The 17,008-nt window shown below is 36.7% G+C and overlaps 2 protein-coding genes across 3 annotated transcripts in view; one reads left to right on the top strand and one right to left on the bottom strand.

The window, feature by feature from the left end:
- Positions 1–17,008, bottom strand: part of LOC138705821 (nose resistant to fluoxetine protein 6-like) — a 358,549-nt gene that overhangs the window by 240,302 nt on the left and 101,239 nt on the right. The gene's annotated exons all lie outside the window — the stretch shown is intronic.
- The window catches only part of dbo (Kelch-like protein diablo), a 103,551-nt gene that overhangs the window by 22,191 nt on the left and 64,352 nt on the right, over positions 1–17,008 (top strand). For both annotated transcript variants that reach the window (XM_069834482.1, XM_069834483.1), the window contains exon 5: positions 7,007–7,401. In XM_069834482.1, coding sequence (XP_069690583.1) covers positions 7,007–7,401 — 395 coding nt within the window. The remainder of the gene's footprint in view (positions 1–7,006; positions 7,402–17,008) is intronic.

Here is a 17,008-nt window from a genome sequence, read left to right as displayed (position 1 = left end):
GAAAGTTTCATCCACTAACAGTTCTGTCAGGATTTTCTTTTCAAATCTTTTTGGCTTTCCAGCATTATTTTTTAGATTCTCTTTGAGAGTGTATATGAGAGAAAGTTCCCTCTGCCTTACTAAGAGACATTAAGCCAAGAGACAACAGAAAAAGTTTCACACCCAAAAACTTAGAAATGTGGCTAATTGTGTACAGCAACAATGCAAAAATGTGAACTCCATTTTATGTGAATATTAGTGCCACATATTGAAATCCATGATACACTTTTCATTGACATACATTATAAAAGTGAAATAGTTGTGCTAATGTGAATTACCTCAAGCTAGTGTTGTGAAAATACCAGTGTAAGACCATAAATTGTCATAAAAGGCAATAAAAGATTAGCATAATATTATGTCAAGATGCAAATTGTCCTAATTCGTTTGTACAGTATATATGTCTCAATTATAAATTTGTCATAATATTTCTATAAAAGGCTGAAACAATTTTTAAGAACCTAAAAAAGGCTATTCTATGTTGATAAAAGGCTAAAATTGTTTTTATAAAAGCCTAAAATCTGAGCCCTAATCACAATACACTGTAACAACTGTACTAATGCATACACTTTATTGTTACTAGACTATAAGACAGTTCACAAATCAGCTTCACTGCCCTGCAGCACATGTCTTCTGAACAGAGAATAGGAGACACCACCAACACGTGAAACCTAAACATCCTTCCATCCTCTGTCCCCTCTGAGAATGTCAGACCCTGCTATGACAACTTGTCCTACAAGGCACTGACAGTACACAGCAGTGTGTGTTTTGACATACATTTAGTGTCAGCCCCACTTTGTATTTTCAGTCACAGCAAAATAAGTAAATTTTGTTTATAGTACCTGTATAATGTAATACCTGTTCTCACACCTAGAAGTCATGGGTTTTACCTAGATCTTACGTGTAGGCAATGTGATAAGGGAGAGGGAACTTCTTCTCATATTCTACTCCATCGTCCTGAATTGGATAGAGTCAGTCAGGATGGGAAGCTGCTCTTTTGCTCCTGACGATTTAAAGAGGATTTATGTAAGTTTAAACTGACCTCATTGTTACCTGTTCAGTCTGTGTAAATGAGATGCGGTTTGGGCCAGAATAGTAAGCCTAAGTGCTTCAGACCATTTTAGGCCCTCCTAAAGATTATCTTCCTTGGTTTTAATTTATCTAGTTTCAGAATGCTTTCTTTCATGCAATTAGAAAGTCATTAATAGTCTGAATGAGAATTTCAGTCTTCACAGTCTTAATTACATTGTTGTAGATGCTGCACTTTTAAAAATAGTATTATCACTGAAATATAGGACATTATTTATAATAAAAAAAGACTATATAGAGTACTTTTTCTGTGAAATCGTCAGATTCACTGTCTGCCTTAAAAAGTAAACATATTATACATTTTTTTGCATAGTCTGCTTGACAAACAAGAACTTCCAAAATTAAACATTTATTTCCTTCCATCTCCCTCATTTTATTTGTAGGGAATAATTTTTATCCTCAAATGGATAAATAAATAAATAATCTGTTGCGCTACAGCCCTTTAAGAGCTGAGACCGTCCAGCCGGCTGTTGGCCTCACAGCCACATGCCAAAACAGAGTGGATGATCATTCAACCAGAATGGAGGTATCGTGTGGTTAGCACAGTGATCCCCTCAATCATTATAGCTGATTTTCGTAGCTGGATTTTGCTACCTATCATAGTTTCCCAAGTGCATCATGATGCTGGATGGGCATTGATCCCATACACTGGTCGAAATTTCATGAGAAAATGTCTTCCCCCGTGAGGAGTCGAACCAGCATACATTCCATACTGCAAATCCTAAGCAGAATGTCTTAGACCATGATGTCACGGTGTGGAACAGTAAAAAAAAATAGAATACCTAAAAATTTTCTCAGAAAATGTCATCCTGGGGCTACTTTATTTTATTCTTATGGGAGGAAAATACAATAATGTTAATTGCTGTAGAATCAGGTATAAGAATGTTAGGATTGGTAATATCTTGTACATTATAAATACATACCTTGTTTTATACTTGAAAAAATTTCAAGGTTTAACACCAAATACTTTCCTCCCTTCCCCAACAAATTATTGAAGTAGAGCTGAAAAGAGGTGCTCATATTAAAACTATTAAAGAAAATTTTCAAAAACTGCATTTTCTTTTCCCTAAAATTATTAACAAGTTGGCTTGAATCAAACTTAACTATTTTCAGAATTGCTCATTATAAAGTTCATTTAATCATGTTTATGATTTCAAAATTTTGATTATTCTCTTTAGTACTTTTATATCTTAAAACTCTTAAATTCTAATTGTAAATTAAATTAAATCAAAGTACGTTGCAATAGCTGGTTCCAAACATGACATCAAGAGAGGCTGAGTTTCTATTTCTCATAATTGTGTGTGCACGTGATAGTTTGTGGCAAAACAAAATGAATGCATATAAATGGGTCACTGGAGTTCGAAGGAAGTAATTGTAAATAGGGGGGTTTCGCACCTTAAATTTCTTGAGTTTCTTCCATTGTGAAATGAACAGGTATTTACTACCAATGATGTTCCAATTTCCTGACATCTCACATTTATAAATTTCATACATCCAGACTCTTTTTACAGTGAAACCTCTTCTGAATTCTGATGTGAATAGCATTAATTGAATTTCGTAAACATATAGTCTCGAGATTGTTGATTACGAATGTTCCTAATAAACAGATAATCAGAGTTATTTACAGGATTTTGACCCTATTCACAGTTTTTTCTTTGAAACTGTAGAGCAGGGGTTCTCAACCTTTTCAAGACAGTGAGCACCACTCACATGTAATACTAATGAGCAAGTAGGTACCATGAAGTCCAACAGGTTTCATATATGAATACGAAATTAAATTAAATAACAAATAAAATACGCATTTTTAAAACTGTGACTATGGTAAAGAGACCTTTGAACTTCAGTGTTATTCAAAATTTCAGTGATGTCCCAAGGATAGATATGAATCAATAAATTAATCATCATCTCGCGTTGTTATGGAGGTATTTCATAAGTGGGAAAGTTTTTTTTTTTTCTTTTCTTTGGCATAGGTATGTTGTCTCGAACATATCTATACATTTTCGAGAAACACTCCGTAGTATTTGGAACCTTTTTGTATCTTCTGCTTCCCAAAGATTATGAATTTCATTTTTCCTTTTGAAACAAATATTTCAGCGCTAAGAATAACTGAAGATCTGTCAATTGAAGTTCATTACGTACAACAATATTATTGAATAATTTTGAGGGAAAAATTGTTCTGGGGCCGGGTATCGAACCCGGGACCTTTGGTTTAACATACCAACGCTCTACCAACTGAGCTACCCGGAAATTCTACCAGACACCAATCCAATTTTTCCCTCTATATCCACAGACCTCACAATTATTCAAATCAACTTTACAGGGAGTTATACCTGAAAGATTGATTTGCATAATACACGTCACTGTTCGTTAACAGAAAGCCACAATTTAAGTCACACAGAGTTAGTGTGCACTCAACTTTGGTTGCTTGACAGCTGTCAGCCCACTTTGAGGTCTGTGGATATAGAGGGAAAAATTGGATCGATGTCTGGTAGAATTCCCGGGTAGCTCAGTTGGTAGAGCATTGGTACATTAAACCAAAGGTCCCGGTTTCGATACTCGGCCCCGGAACAATTTTTCCCTCAAAATTATTCAAATCAACTTTACAGGGAGTTATACCTGAAAGATTGATTTGCATAATACATGTCACTGTTCATTAACAGAAAGCCACAATTTAAGTCACACAGAGTTAGTGTGCACTCAACTTTGGTTGCTTGACAGCTGTCAGCCCACTTTGAGGTCTGTGGATATAGAGGAAAAATTGGATCGGTGTCTGGTAGAATTCCTGGGTAGCTCAGTTGGTAGAGCGTTGGTACGTTAAACCAAAGGTCCCGGGTTCGATACCCGGCCCCAGAACAATTTTTCCCTCAAAATTATTCAAATCAACTTTGCAGGGAGTTATACCTGAAAGATTGATTTGTCTTGAATAATCTTGATTTTTCTGATTAAGTTCACACTGAATTGAAAGGAGTTGTATAGTATGAAATATGGGAAAGCCTGGTAGATTGCTGAAGTAGTATAATGCATGGATAAGAACACTGTTTGTTCCGACATGTATAACAAAGTTTGTATTGAAGTAAGAACCTCAGGAGCGTTCGTGCTCACAAGCAAATTTTTACTCTCATGACAAGAGCACCAAATATCATTAAAAGAGCACAATGGTGCTCGTGAACACCAGGTTGAGAATGCCTGCTGTAGAGTATGCTTCTTACAATACCTACTTTGACGAACTACAAGTTTCAGTAACCAAAATTTTCTCCAAAGATATGTCATGAAAATTATACCACTGTGTGTTGGAATCTCATTATCAAGAAAAACCGGATTTATTCTTGTGAAATTTGTTTGATCGAATACAAGTAATAACAGATTTTAAAGCTAAAGATTCTGAGTAAATGCTTCAGGAATATTACATCATACTGCTCATCTTTAGATCAGAGGTCATGTTTTTAAGACATTGAAGGAATCTGGCAATACAGCCTTTGAGTGATCATGCCCCACATGTGTTCAGTGCATGAAACATGCAGTGACATGGATCCAGTTTTGTCCGGTACTGTAATTGCAATAAGTAATATGGAATTCATTTTTTGTCTCTTGTATGGAGGAGGGACCCGAAGGCTTGCACTGAGGCTTATTGTGATTACCACTCCTATTCTCTGAATGATTGGATAGCCGAATGGCCGCACTTTTGTACAAGTACAGCATGTCACACCATGAACTTAACTTGGGCTATGGTATGAATGATGATATGTGAATTAATGATGGCGAAATGAGTCCAAGGTCCAACACCGAAAGTTACCTAGCAATTCTGCTTCATTTGGCAGAGAGAAAACCCCACCAGGCAACTTGTCCCAACCAGGATTTGAACCTGGGCCCAATCGTCTCACAGTCAGACGTGTTAACCATTACTCCACAGTGGAATATGGAATTTACTGTAATTTCCATGTTTTTCTTTTTTTCTTCTTTCAGTGACAGGTACTTTGATTCTTAATCATTTGATCTGAAGATGTTCATTTGGGATAATGCCACGCAGATTTCTGTTAGATTGAAGTGGTTTAGAACTTAATATTTCTTGTGAGAATAATGTGCTGGCTATGATCGACGTTTCTGAACTGTCATGTCATATTGGTCTTCTTATCATAGTGTAGCTGAAGCACATAGTAAATAACATAATTCCTGTCTGGATGAAACACTTTGTCGTATACTTCTATTAGGCTTAATATACAAGTGAGTGCTGTTGGTTCAGCTTTTATTGGCATTGTATTTTCAAAATACAGTTTGGATACCTTACATACTACAGTCTATACAAAACTAGAAAGGTATTGACAGTTCTCTCTCTCGCACACGCAGGAAGGTAACGACGTTGTGAAGTTGTGCGGTAGTGCAGTGCGGCTCTTTGTGCTGCGTATCGGCCATATCGGAACTATGCAGCTGACACGAAATCGTAAACTCATAAATTTATATCATACGGTAGTTTTTGACCAGACTAATAATAATAATAATAATAATAATAATAATAATGATGATGACAAACGTAGGAATGCATGCAAATATGGTACATAGTGTGTAAGCGTTAAGTTGTCTCCATTAATAAGCCTACCTTACGCCATTGATTTTTTATACTTGAAACCTAAATTATTTAAGACAATGTGCAGAAGAAAAACTGCAGTGAAAAGTTCCGCATCTTGAAGTGAAGTTTGCAGCTTTTTTAAAAGTAGGATGCTCCTTCCATTGGTAATATAAATATACATGCCGCCGGGTTGCATCCTCCTGAAAGGCATCTAAATTTGTCACCGCTTTTCCATTTTTCTTTCCTTTCCCTGGGTTTCAAGTCGGGAAGATCCATCCTTTTGCTCATTCAATTTAAATTTCTCCTTTCCTATTTTAGCTATGGTGTTTTTTCCTATTTTGAGAGCCTTTGCAGTGCTATTTACCACCTGTTGTACAAAAATAAGAGGCCCCCCCCATTGTCTCTTCATTCTCGAAATAGTCCCGCACATTACAAACCATTTCTCTCGCCTGACTTGTAAGAGGAGCACCTTTTTCGTTACTTCTAGACCTTTTGCTGTTCCTTGTAGCACTCCTTCCTCCCTCTGAGCCCGTGGTTCGTTTTGTGCTGCTAACTGCTGTAGTGATGCCTTGTGACATTGTTTAAGTGAAACACACGGACACTATAAATCGCATTACAAATACACTCACAACTAAATTTAATTTAAATCTAAACTTAAACTTATTCTACCTTCATCAACAACAAAATATCTACGAAAACAATAGCCACAACAGAACACAGTAACGAAGATTCAACACTTCCGAGCAGAGCAACTGGCTACCATGTGCTCACTGCGAAACAGTCGGCAACGTCGGCCTGTTGGCATGATCTCTGATAGGCTAGTTTGAGCGGTTGCCATAGTGACGCTTTGAAGCTGCTGAACTGTCAATACCTTTCTAGTTTTGTATAGACTGTACACACACTATGCTTTCGTAACAAGGCATTATATATAGGTAGATGCACAACAAAATAGTGCTCCTTCCATCTCAAGCATCAGTCCTAAAGTATTTTTAATCAGTGAATACTTGCAATGTTTGATGTTGCCCATGGTGCAATGAGTGTGCAGTACACCAAGTTGTTGAATAATGGAGAAATTATGGAATGCTAGCAGACATGCAGTAAACATAATCTTTCACAACTTATCCAGATTTTAACTGAATTCTGATGCTTTATTTCTCAGATTATGCTACTGTTCATAAATGAAATTATATAATTTTTATTGTTTATTTCTATTATACAAAGGAACCTAACTTCACACATGTATGAAATGAAACATTATTGTTGTGTTCAATAAACTTCTTTTGTGCATAGCAATAATTAATTTGCTTCTTTTTTTAGGTACTGCAACATGTACGCCTTCCATTGTTGAGCCCTAAGTTCCTTGTAGGGACAGTTGGCTCTGATCTGTTAGTGAGAAGTGATGAAGCTTGCCGCGACTTGGTAGATGAGGCAAAAAATTACTTGTTGCTGCCACAAGAGCGACCACTGATGCAAGGTCCACGAACTCGTCCAAGAAAACCTACTCGGCGCGGTGAGGTGCTGTTTGCTGTTGGAGGTTGGTGTAGTGGTGATGCAATTGCATCTGTGGAACGGTTTGATCCTCAGTCTGCTGACTGGAAGATGGTTGCACCCATGAGTAAGCGAAGATGTGGAGTTGGTGTGGCTGTGCTCAATGATCTCCTGTATGCTGTTGGAGGCCATGATGGTCAATCCTATCTGAACAGTATTGAGAGGTAGGGACAACCACACGGGAACTTTAGTTATAAACAGGCATTGTACATAAGCACATATTGTGATGCTGCAAAATATATATTTCGAAATCTTCACGAAAATGCAGGTTTCTATCATTCCTCATGTTGATCTGGCCATCCTTCTGTGTATTGAATTTTCTCGTAAACTTTTGGATTGATATCTTTCTTATGTAATACGTACTAGCCAATTAATCTATGAATTGAAACCACTTTTACATTTTCCCTTATTTTTCTTCCTCTTTTCCACCCATAAGAAACAGTGCCACGTGAAACAGAGCAGACAAAATTTCTGTAATATAAAACTTACTGGGATAGAATTTATTTCAGGACTTAAAAGATTTGTGTGAATTACTTAAAAAAATTAATATAGGTCTAAACCATTTAAGTGTTAGAGCAGGAAATGGTGAAAGTACCAAGTCATCCATTTAAATAAAAGAGGAAGAAATGGCATTATTGATATTAATAATAATAATAATAATAATAATAATAATCCTATGCGCGACAGCCCATAGAGGGTCAAAGCCTACCAGCTGACTCCTGGCTTCATGTCCTTATGTCTCAGCCGAAGTGATCAATCATCCAGTCAGTATGAGGGTGATGTGTGCTTAGCATGATGATCTCCCCAGCTGTTATAGCTGGCTTGTGGAATTGGATTTCACTACCTACTGTAACTCTTCAAGTTCATCATGATGCTGGGTGGACACTGGCCCCATACACTGGTCGAAATTTCATGAGAAAATTCTTCTCCCATGAAGACTTCAACCAGCTCTCATTCTGTTAACACTAGTCCAAGGAATAATGCCTTTGTATTCGAAGCATTTACTGTGGCATAATGTGGGGCATCCTAATTTGATGCTAGACATTATTCTTTCTTATGTTTTTATATGCTCTGTTCTTCCACCAACACTTACTTTCATGGAAAGTAGTACAATAAAACTTCTTTTGAACGAATCTCTGAAGGCTAATTATTTTTTCCTTAACCTCGGATTATTTACGTATAGTACTGTTACACAATCACTTCTGTATTAGATTTTATCTAACAAACTTCATTTTTCCGTTTCTTAGTTTATTATTGGCATTAATAGATATATTACATACACAAAGAGTTTTTACATTAGTGTACCTATGTTTTTAATGATATACATACAATAACTGCAATATTCTTAATAATTTTAACATCAATAGAATTGTTTTACAAACAACATGCACAGAACTGAAATTTATGTTTAAAATGTTCTTGTAAGAAAACTTTTCGCTAAAACAAAGATTATTAAAACAAAGATTAATTTCTGAATTAAAGATTTAGTTTCATAACTTAATTTACTTTTCTAAATACGTATAAATATTATATTTGTTATTTTACGATAAAAAGAACTTTTATATAAACAAAATAAAATATGTTGGAAATTTGTATTTCAAATATTTCTGTAACAACACTTTTCACTGAAACATATAATAATCTATGAAATTCAAATATTTTCATTCCTAATTCTACTTATCTTGTATTGTTTTATTAGAAAGTAAAATAAAATGCTTGCTACATCCACGAAACGAATAAAAACATATTGCAGGTCAATCATTGTAAGCACAAGAAAAATGATCATGGCTCTTGTGAATATTTAAAAACTGTTTCTCTCAATAATCAAGTTGGAACCAATTTTTGACGTTCAAGGTATTAAAAAGAAAAACAACATAATATGTTTGCAAATAAGCCAGGCTAATTAAATAAAATAAACAGTAAAATATCAGTTTCACAGATACTGTCTCCTGAATATTAAATGAAAGATACGTTATATATATAATTACAATAATTTGATCTTTTATCTATTATATCTTGCCACCCACAGTGTATGTAGGCATCTCTAATACAGCATGAAGGCTACAGTGGTGAATTCAATTCCCGGCTATTGCATGAGTGATTGCCCATTGGTAGTGTGATGATTTTTGGTGGCAGTCGCACTTTGTGTCTATAATGTCGAGTAGAGAGAAGTCCAAATTTAGATTTAGGACAAACCTTGCTCATTCATTTCATTCATAGCATAGGTTTCTACCCAAGGGCAGGTCTTTCACTGCAAACCCAGCATTCTCCAATCATCTCTCTTTTCTGCTTTCCTCTTAGTTTCCATATACGATCCATATATCTTAATATTGTCTATCATCTGATATTTTCTTTTACCCCCAACTTTTCCCCTGTTCACCATTCCTTCCAATATATCCTTCAGTAGGCAGTATCTTCTTAGCCTGTGACTTAGCCAATTCCTTTTTCTCTTCCTGATCAGTTTCAGCATTATCTTTTCTTCACCCACTCTTTATAGCACAGCTTCATTTCTTATTCTGTCTGTCTATTTCACATGCTCCAGTTTTCTCCATATCCACATTAAAAATGCTTGTAATCATTTTTCTTCACCTCGTCGTAATGTCTATGTTTCTTTCCCATTTACTGCCACACTCCATACTTGACTAGTCTCTTCCTTAGTTCTTTTTCCATAGGTCCGCAAAAGATGCTCCTCTTTCTATTAAAAGTTTCCTTTGCCATTGCTATCATCCTTTTGACTTCCTGGTAGCAGCTCAGGGAATGAAAAATATCAAGACTTTCAGGATTCTTCTTTGACATTTATTAACTATGTGCCAGGCTTGTTGATATAATGATGTTGTTAATATATTGATAACAATGCACGCAGATGAAACATGAGACCTCATCAAGAAGTATTCACTTTCTCTTGCTTTTCAAAAGCAATTATTGCAGGTGGCTAATAAACTTTATAATCCGAAATAGTCGAACCTCACCAATCAATAAAATAAAAATGTATTTGTTGATCTTGCATTCCTCTTGTGAGCTACAGTAATACTCAAAATTTTCTCTTATGGCCACTTGATGAATGAAGGACATACGAGGCCTGTCTAAAATGTATCCGACCTTAAATTTTCCCGCGCAAAGTAGTGATTCTAAGGCGGCGCCACTGTGCACGGTGGAAGGAGGAACCGTAATGCGCATGCTTGAATTTTTTCACCGCATTCGCTTGTGCCAGTCACTGGCTGGTGGTCGCCAAGTAAGGTGCTGTTCTAAGTGTTTGTCGGATTTAGTTTTCTCGCAAGATGACTGAACGAATTGAGCAGAGATACTGCATCAAATTTTGTCAAAAGCTTGGTGATTCTCAAAGACAAACAATTCGTAAGATTCAGCAGGTATTTGGGGAAGATGCGATGGGTGTAATACAAATTAAGGAGTGGTTCAACCGATTCAAAGATGGCCGCACATCAGCGGAGAGTGAGCAGCGTTGTGGCAGGCCCCAAATTGCTCAGAGTGCAGCTGTTGTTGAGAGGGTGCGACATTTGGTGATGGCAGATCGTCGTTTGACCGTGCGGGAGATTGCCGAAGAGGTTGGAGTGAGTAAAGATTCTGCACATGCAAATTTGCGTGATGATTTGAACATGAACCGAGTGGCTGCGAAATTCGTGCCCAAGTTGTTGTCCCCGGAACAAAAAGACCTCCGTCGTGACGTTGCACAGGACCTTCTGGACACTGCCAACACTGATCCTGGGTTTCTGAACACTGTGATAACTGGAGATGAGTCATGGGTGTACGGGTACGACCCAGAAACAAAAAGACAGCCGTCGCAATGGAAGCATCCCGAGTCTCCAAGGCCGAAGAAAGCGCGGCAGGTGCGAAGCAAAATCAAGGTGATGCTGACTGTTTTCTTTGATGTCCGTGGAATTGTGCATCACGAATACGCACCGGAAGGACAAACGGTGACAAAGGAGTACTATCACGATGTTCTCCGGCGACTCCGTGATGCAGTCCGGCGCAAAAGACCAGACATGTGGACGGCGAACAACTGACACTTGCATCACAACAACGCCCCCGCACATTCATCCCAATTGATCCACACTTTCTTGGCCAAACATGGAATTACAACCGTTCGCCAACCTCCCTACTCTCCAGACCTGGCTTCTTTGCGACTTCTGGTTGTTTCCAAAATTGAAGACACCACTGAAAGGATCCCGTTTTGAGAGTAGAGAAGAGATAATGCGGAGCGCGACGACGGAGCTGAACACCATTCCAAAAGAAGACTTCCAGAGGTGTTTCCGGCAGTTAAAGGATCGGTGGGCTAAATGTGTGCAAGCACAAGGGGCTTACTTTGAAGGGGATTAGGGTCCCAACCCCGTCAGGTATTTGAAATATTTTTTCTGGCTAAAGGTCGGATACTTTTTAGACAGGCCTCGTATTTTCATCCAGTTTTTATTGCCCATCCCACAAGTACAGAACGAGTCACTTTTACTGTCTGGCATCACTGCAATCTGGCAAGTAGATAACCAGCTCTTGCTGATGACATTCTTATCATCTCATAGCATTATAGTTTGACAAGTGATCTTTCGTGTAACTAGTGCCTGATTTATTTAAGGAAATTAAGAAAATTTTACCTGGCTTTCAGAGCAGTTGCTCAAAATCCCCTCCATTATGTCCTACAAGACGCATTTGAAAAGTTCATGGCCTGAAACATAGATTGCATTGAAAATGTGTCAACAATGTCGCCATTGTTACTGGTCATTTTACATTGGTTCAAGCACGAAAAATCATAATTTTCTGTTTACTCCATTTTGTGTAGTTTAATTTTGAAATTAGTGCACCAAACAGATTGGTAAAAATGGAAAATATAAAAAATATGAGTTGTCATTAAATATTTCGTAAAAAAGGAAATGAATTTATAGAAATTAAAGCAGACATGGATGCTACATTAGGTGAATCTGCTTCAGTGCTTTTGACTGTGAAAAAATGATTGAGAGAAGAGTGGAAAATGACCCTCTCAGTTGACGTCCAGTAACAGCAACAGTGAAGAAATCATAGAAAAAATTCACGATATTGTGTTGAATGACCATCAATTGAATGTGCGGAAAATCAGCGAGTTTATGCATATATCAACTGAATGAGTGAGCCACATCTTAATGTCTCGGCCATGTCCAACGTCTCCACAAGATGGGTTCTATGTTTGTTAACACTGGAACAAAAGCACGTCCGATGTCAAATTTCGAGGAATTGTCTGGATTGTTTCGAGAAAGATACACCCGATGAGGCAGATAGTTTGTGACTACCGATGAAACCTGGATTCACTATTACATAACAGAGACAAAACAGCAATCGAAACAATGAAAGCACAGTGATTCTCCACCTCCAAAGAAAGCAAAAGCTGTTTAATTGGTATTTATGTTCTGGGAATCTAAGGGGATAATCATGATTGACTGTCTAGCAAAGGGGAAAATAATAAGTGAAAAATATTATTAAAATCTCCTGCAGTAACTGAAAGGGAAAATTCGCGAGAAGAGGCTGGGTATGGCCAAGAAGAAAGTGTGTTTAATCACGACAATCCCCTTGCTCACATGTCTGCAATCGTGGTTGCTAAACTACATGAACTACAGTTCGAATTGTTGCTGCAACCCCCCCCCCCTCCCCACTCACCAAATCTTGCACCCTCAGACTTCTTTCTTTTCCCAAAGCTCAAAATTCGCTTGGCTGAGAAGAAATTTTCATCAACTGAAGAGATTATCGCAGGAGCAGAAGTCTCTTGCAGACCTCGAGAAATCTGTTAACAAGGAGGATATAGCAGCATTGCAGCACTGGTGGACCAAGTGTGTGAATCTCAGAGGGGATTATGTTGAGAAATCAAGATTGTTTCAGAATAATCCTAGTTTAATTTTTATGTCAACATTTCAGACAACTCTCGCATACACATGTTATAGTGATGTATGAAGTTTTGGGACACTCCTGAAGCTCATCCTCACTAATAGTGCATATCAGCTGAGAGCCTCCCGAGTACATGGGTTGTTTTTATGTGTTTTATGTTTTTGGGGTACCTCATTGATAACAGTCATACACCAACAAATATGGAGACTGACAGGCCATAGTCTGCTATTTATTACTCTGTCATCAAAACTGTCATGTATAGCTTCCATTGAATGCTTCGATGTGTGTGCTGTTCAATCTTTCTGGAAAATGCATAATTTTTTTTACTCTGTGAGAAGTTTTGAAAATGGTTGAAAAATATTGTTCACATAACACTTGGAATTAATTGTTTCGTAAAAAGTATATGAATCATTCTTCGCACATAAACCACACACCATACTCTTTTTGATCATGTATTGGAACTTCATGAGAGCAATGTGGATTTTCAGTAACCTAGTATCGATTATTCTGGGTATTCACATAACCTCTTAGGTAAAATTAAGCTTCTTCAGTACAAAAAAAAATCTATCAATGATTCCATCGTGGATTGATTCTAACATCCAATTTAGATACCATCTATACATACTGAGAAGCAAGAAGAAAAATTACTTTGTCAAATTCAGAGCATTAGATACAATGATGGAATAATCTTAAGTCTCAGATGTAAGACACTGCGCATGATCGGAGACCAGAGCACTGATACACAAGATAAAGATTATTTGAGTTACTTAAATTCAGAAAATTTGGTTTGTTGCTAGCATCATTCCAAAATTCACTTCAAAAACTGCAAAAAATATGGTAATATGACGTGAATAATAGATAAATATATACATAAATCGTATAGTGAAATCGACATTTATTTTGACATCATGACTAGATCGACACTCCATGCAGAAAGAAAAGCTTTCATGTCGTCTCAATAGGTTAGACACAAGACTTCTGCGTATTATGCAGGAGAGAGTGGGTTCGATTTCTAGTTTATATCAACGGGTTTTTTTAGTCTGAATAACGTTGAAATAGAGTTTTACAGAGTCCTCATATTAAGTGTTAATGATCACAGACAATACAAAATTACAAATTATAATATTATAAATGTTAATCTGGTATAAGGTCGATAATATTGCAAAACAGGCAACATATTTGCAACCAAGACCTCTTCAAGTGATATCTCTATTCAGTGCTTTTGCTTCAATAAAGTCTCATTTTACAAACATGGATCAATAATTGCCTCTCTTCTGACAAGGAAAAATTTTACAGTCTGTACAAAAGAAACCAAATGACCTGGAAATGTACAAAAACTTGCCCAGACATGTTCAAACATTTTTAACAAGAGCCAGAACAGGTCACATTGTCACTCAATTGTACACCGATTTCACATTTCTGATAATCCTACTTGTCTGTGGTGTAATAATCATGATGAAGATCTGGAACACATTCTTCTATACTGTCCATCCATAAACCACAAAAGAAGTAAATTAAACTCATCAATACCGGTTACAGAAGACACAGCCCTGCAGTATATATTGACTACACCCCAACTCTGGCTACTAGCAACAGGCATCTATAATGAACACCAATCAAAATACCCCTCATTTCTCGTGAAAAACAACAACTGAATAGACTACAGTGGACTTTATGTTGTCAGCAAACAGCTGGATACATTAAGAAGATTGAAACGTTAATCTAATATATATATATATATATATATATATATATATATATTGTAAATGCATATATATTAAAAACTAACAATTACAATGAAATTAAAAAATGTAAAATGTTTTAACAACAAGCATTAAGAAATTAATTTTAAATAACTACATTTAAATATTAACCGTATCAGTCACCGAGACAAGATGGAGAGAAATACATTTATCCAGCTTTTTAGTCTCACTGCAGGCAGGTTCCCATTCAAAATACTGACAAAAAATATTACAGCCTGGGCCATTTAGGAAGACGTTCCAAGAGGGGAAACATGCAAGTGAGAGTGCTGATTTCCCCTCCTTGAGAAGGCTTTAAATCAAGTTTTTTTTAATTTCTTCCATTTCATTTACTGTATTCTATACATCGTACATTAGCATTGAGGCTTTAATATGTGGAATAAGTCACAATTGTGTAAGATTACAATTGTACAAATTTTTGTAATATATAACCTACATGAGGGGGCGAGTATGACATATGAGCTGTATGACAGCGAAAAGAAACTGTCAGAAAGAGAGTTTGTTTCATAATGGTTAATATTATATGAATCTACTGACAGACACAAAAGTTCATCTATCTTCCCCCTCTATACTCATTGGTAATATAGCCACGGCACATGATAAGGTCACAGGACAGGTCTTGCCTCCTCTACTATAGTATAGCTCACCTCAAAATTAGTTACATGACGCTCGGTAGAAAATATCCTGAGTAAATCTGTGATTGGTCAGGCTACCGCACAGCATCATAAGATCCTGCTTTGAGGACGACATTATCTACTGTGTGAAACAATAGTTACAAGGACAAAGACGAGGATGATGACAAGGATCACAACATGAGCTGCGACAAGCACCACAATAAAGATCACGATAAGGACCACGAAATGAATCACGATAAGGATCACTACAATGAAAAAGACCACGACAACGACCCTGACAAAGAAAATAAGGACCACAATAAAGACAACAATCGTCGTGATAAGGACCATGACAAAGGCAAGGATCACAGTAAGGACTATGACAAAGACATTGTGATATTTTCAATTCTTGTGCTAGGCGATGGGACTTTTCTTGAGCTCAACTCATCTTGTTATACATATCTTCATCTATTTGTTCTGTTAGAAAATGCTTCAGACAATGTTCTTTCTTATCAAGAACAGAACCTGTTTCTCACCACACTATTTTGATGATTGTGTAACCCTTGGTAAATGCTGTTGACTTCTTCTTCACGATATATGTTTCAACAAGGAAAATGCATTGCTGTTATCTAACAGTGGTTGAAAATACATGTTTTTAATACAGCTTAGACAACTGACCAACCAAGATTGACAGTGTAAAGTACCAGCAGAATTGTGTTGCCAGCTTAGTGCAACAACTAATAAGGAAAATCCAACTTAATGTGACATACAGCAACCTTGCAACTCAGTAAGAATGCCAGTAGCTAACCTAGGTTGACTCAGAAGAACATTGTGATACTTCAAAAATCTATTTCTAGATCTTAATGAAAATAAATGTTTTAATTAATTATTGATACTGAACATACATATATACTGAAACAAAGAGGAAAGCAGAAAATAGGAAAGATTGGAGAAAGCTTGATTTGCAGTGAAAGACTTGCCCTTGAGCAGAACACTGAATGAATGAATGAATGAATGAATACTGTGTATATATATTTTTTTATTCCATTCATCTTGTTTTCTCGTTTATGTAAAGCCATTTCTTCTAAGTATCATGTACCATAAGTATAGAAGCATTTAAGAATTTTCAAAATATTGTATGATCATTATTTCAAAAACAACATACTTTATTTTGACATGGATATATCTGTAAAATTAGTGTCCACCAGGAAAAGTAGGGCGAGCAAAAACAAGGCTATCTACAAAACTGTAGCTAATATCTCAAAAAGTAAGTCAATAGCTGAATAGCCAAAATTTGAAAACTGGCTTTGAGAACTGAAGGATAACCGATAGAAGTACCTAACAATAGCTACTTTAAAGTCACGCACATGCACAGGGAGCAGGGGAAGAGTCCGCCATTTTTTGTTCTTTTGTGCTGAGTCTTCAAGTCTGTATATCTCCAGACTTCAACGTGATAGGATAGTGACATGGGATTCAAATGATTTGTCTGAACTAGAAAATGCTAACTCATAAGCATTTAAATGGTTACGGAAAAG

The sequence above is a fragment of the Periplaneta americana genome, chromosome 9 (assembly GCF_040183065.1).
Source record: "Periplaneta americana isolate PAMFEO1 chromosome 9, P.americana_PAMFEO1_priV1, whole genome shotgun sequence".
In the NCBI taxonomy this organism is placed as follows: domain Eukaryota; kingdom Metazoa; phylum Arthropoda; class Insecta; order Blattodea; family Blattidae; genus Periplaneta; species Periplaneta americana.
Note: the sequence above shows the minus strand (reverse complement) of the source record. Positions and strands in the feature narration are given on the sequence as shown.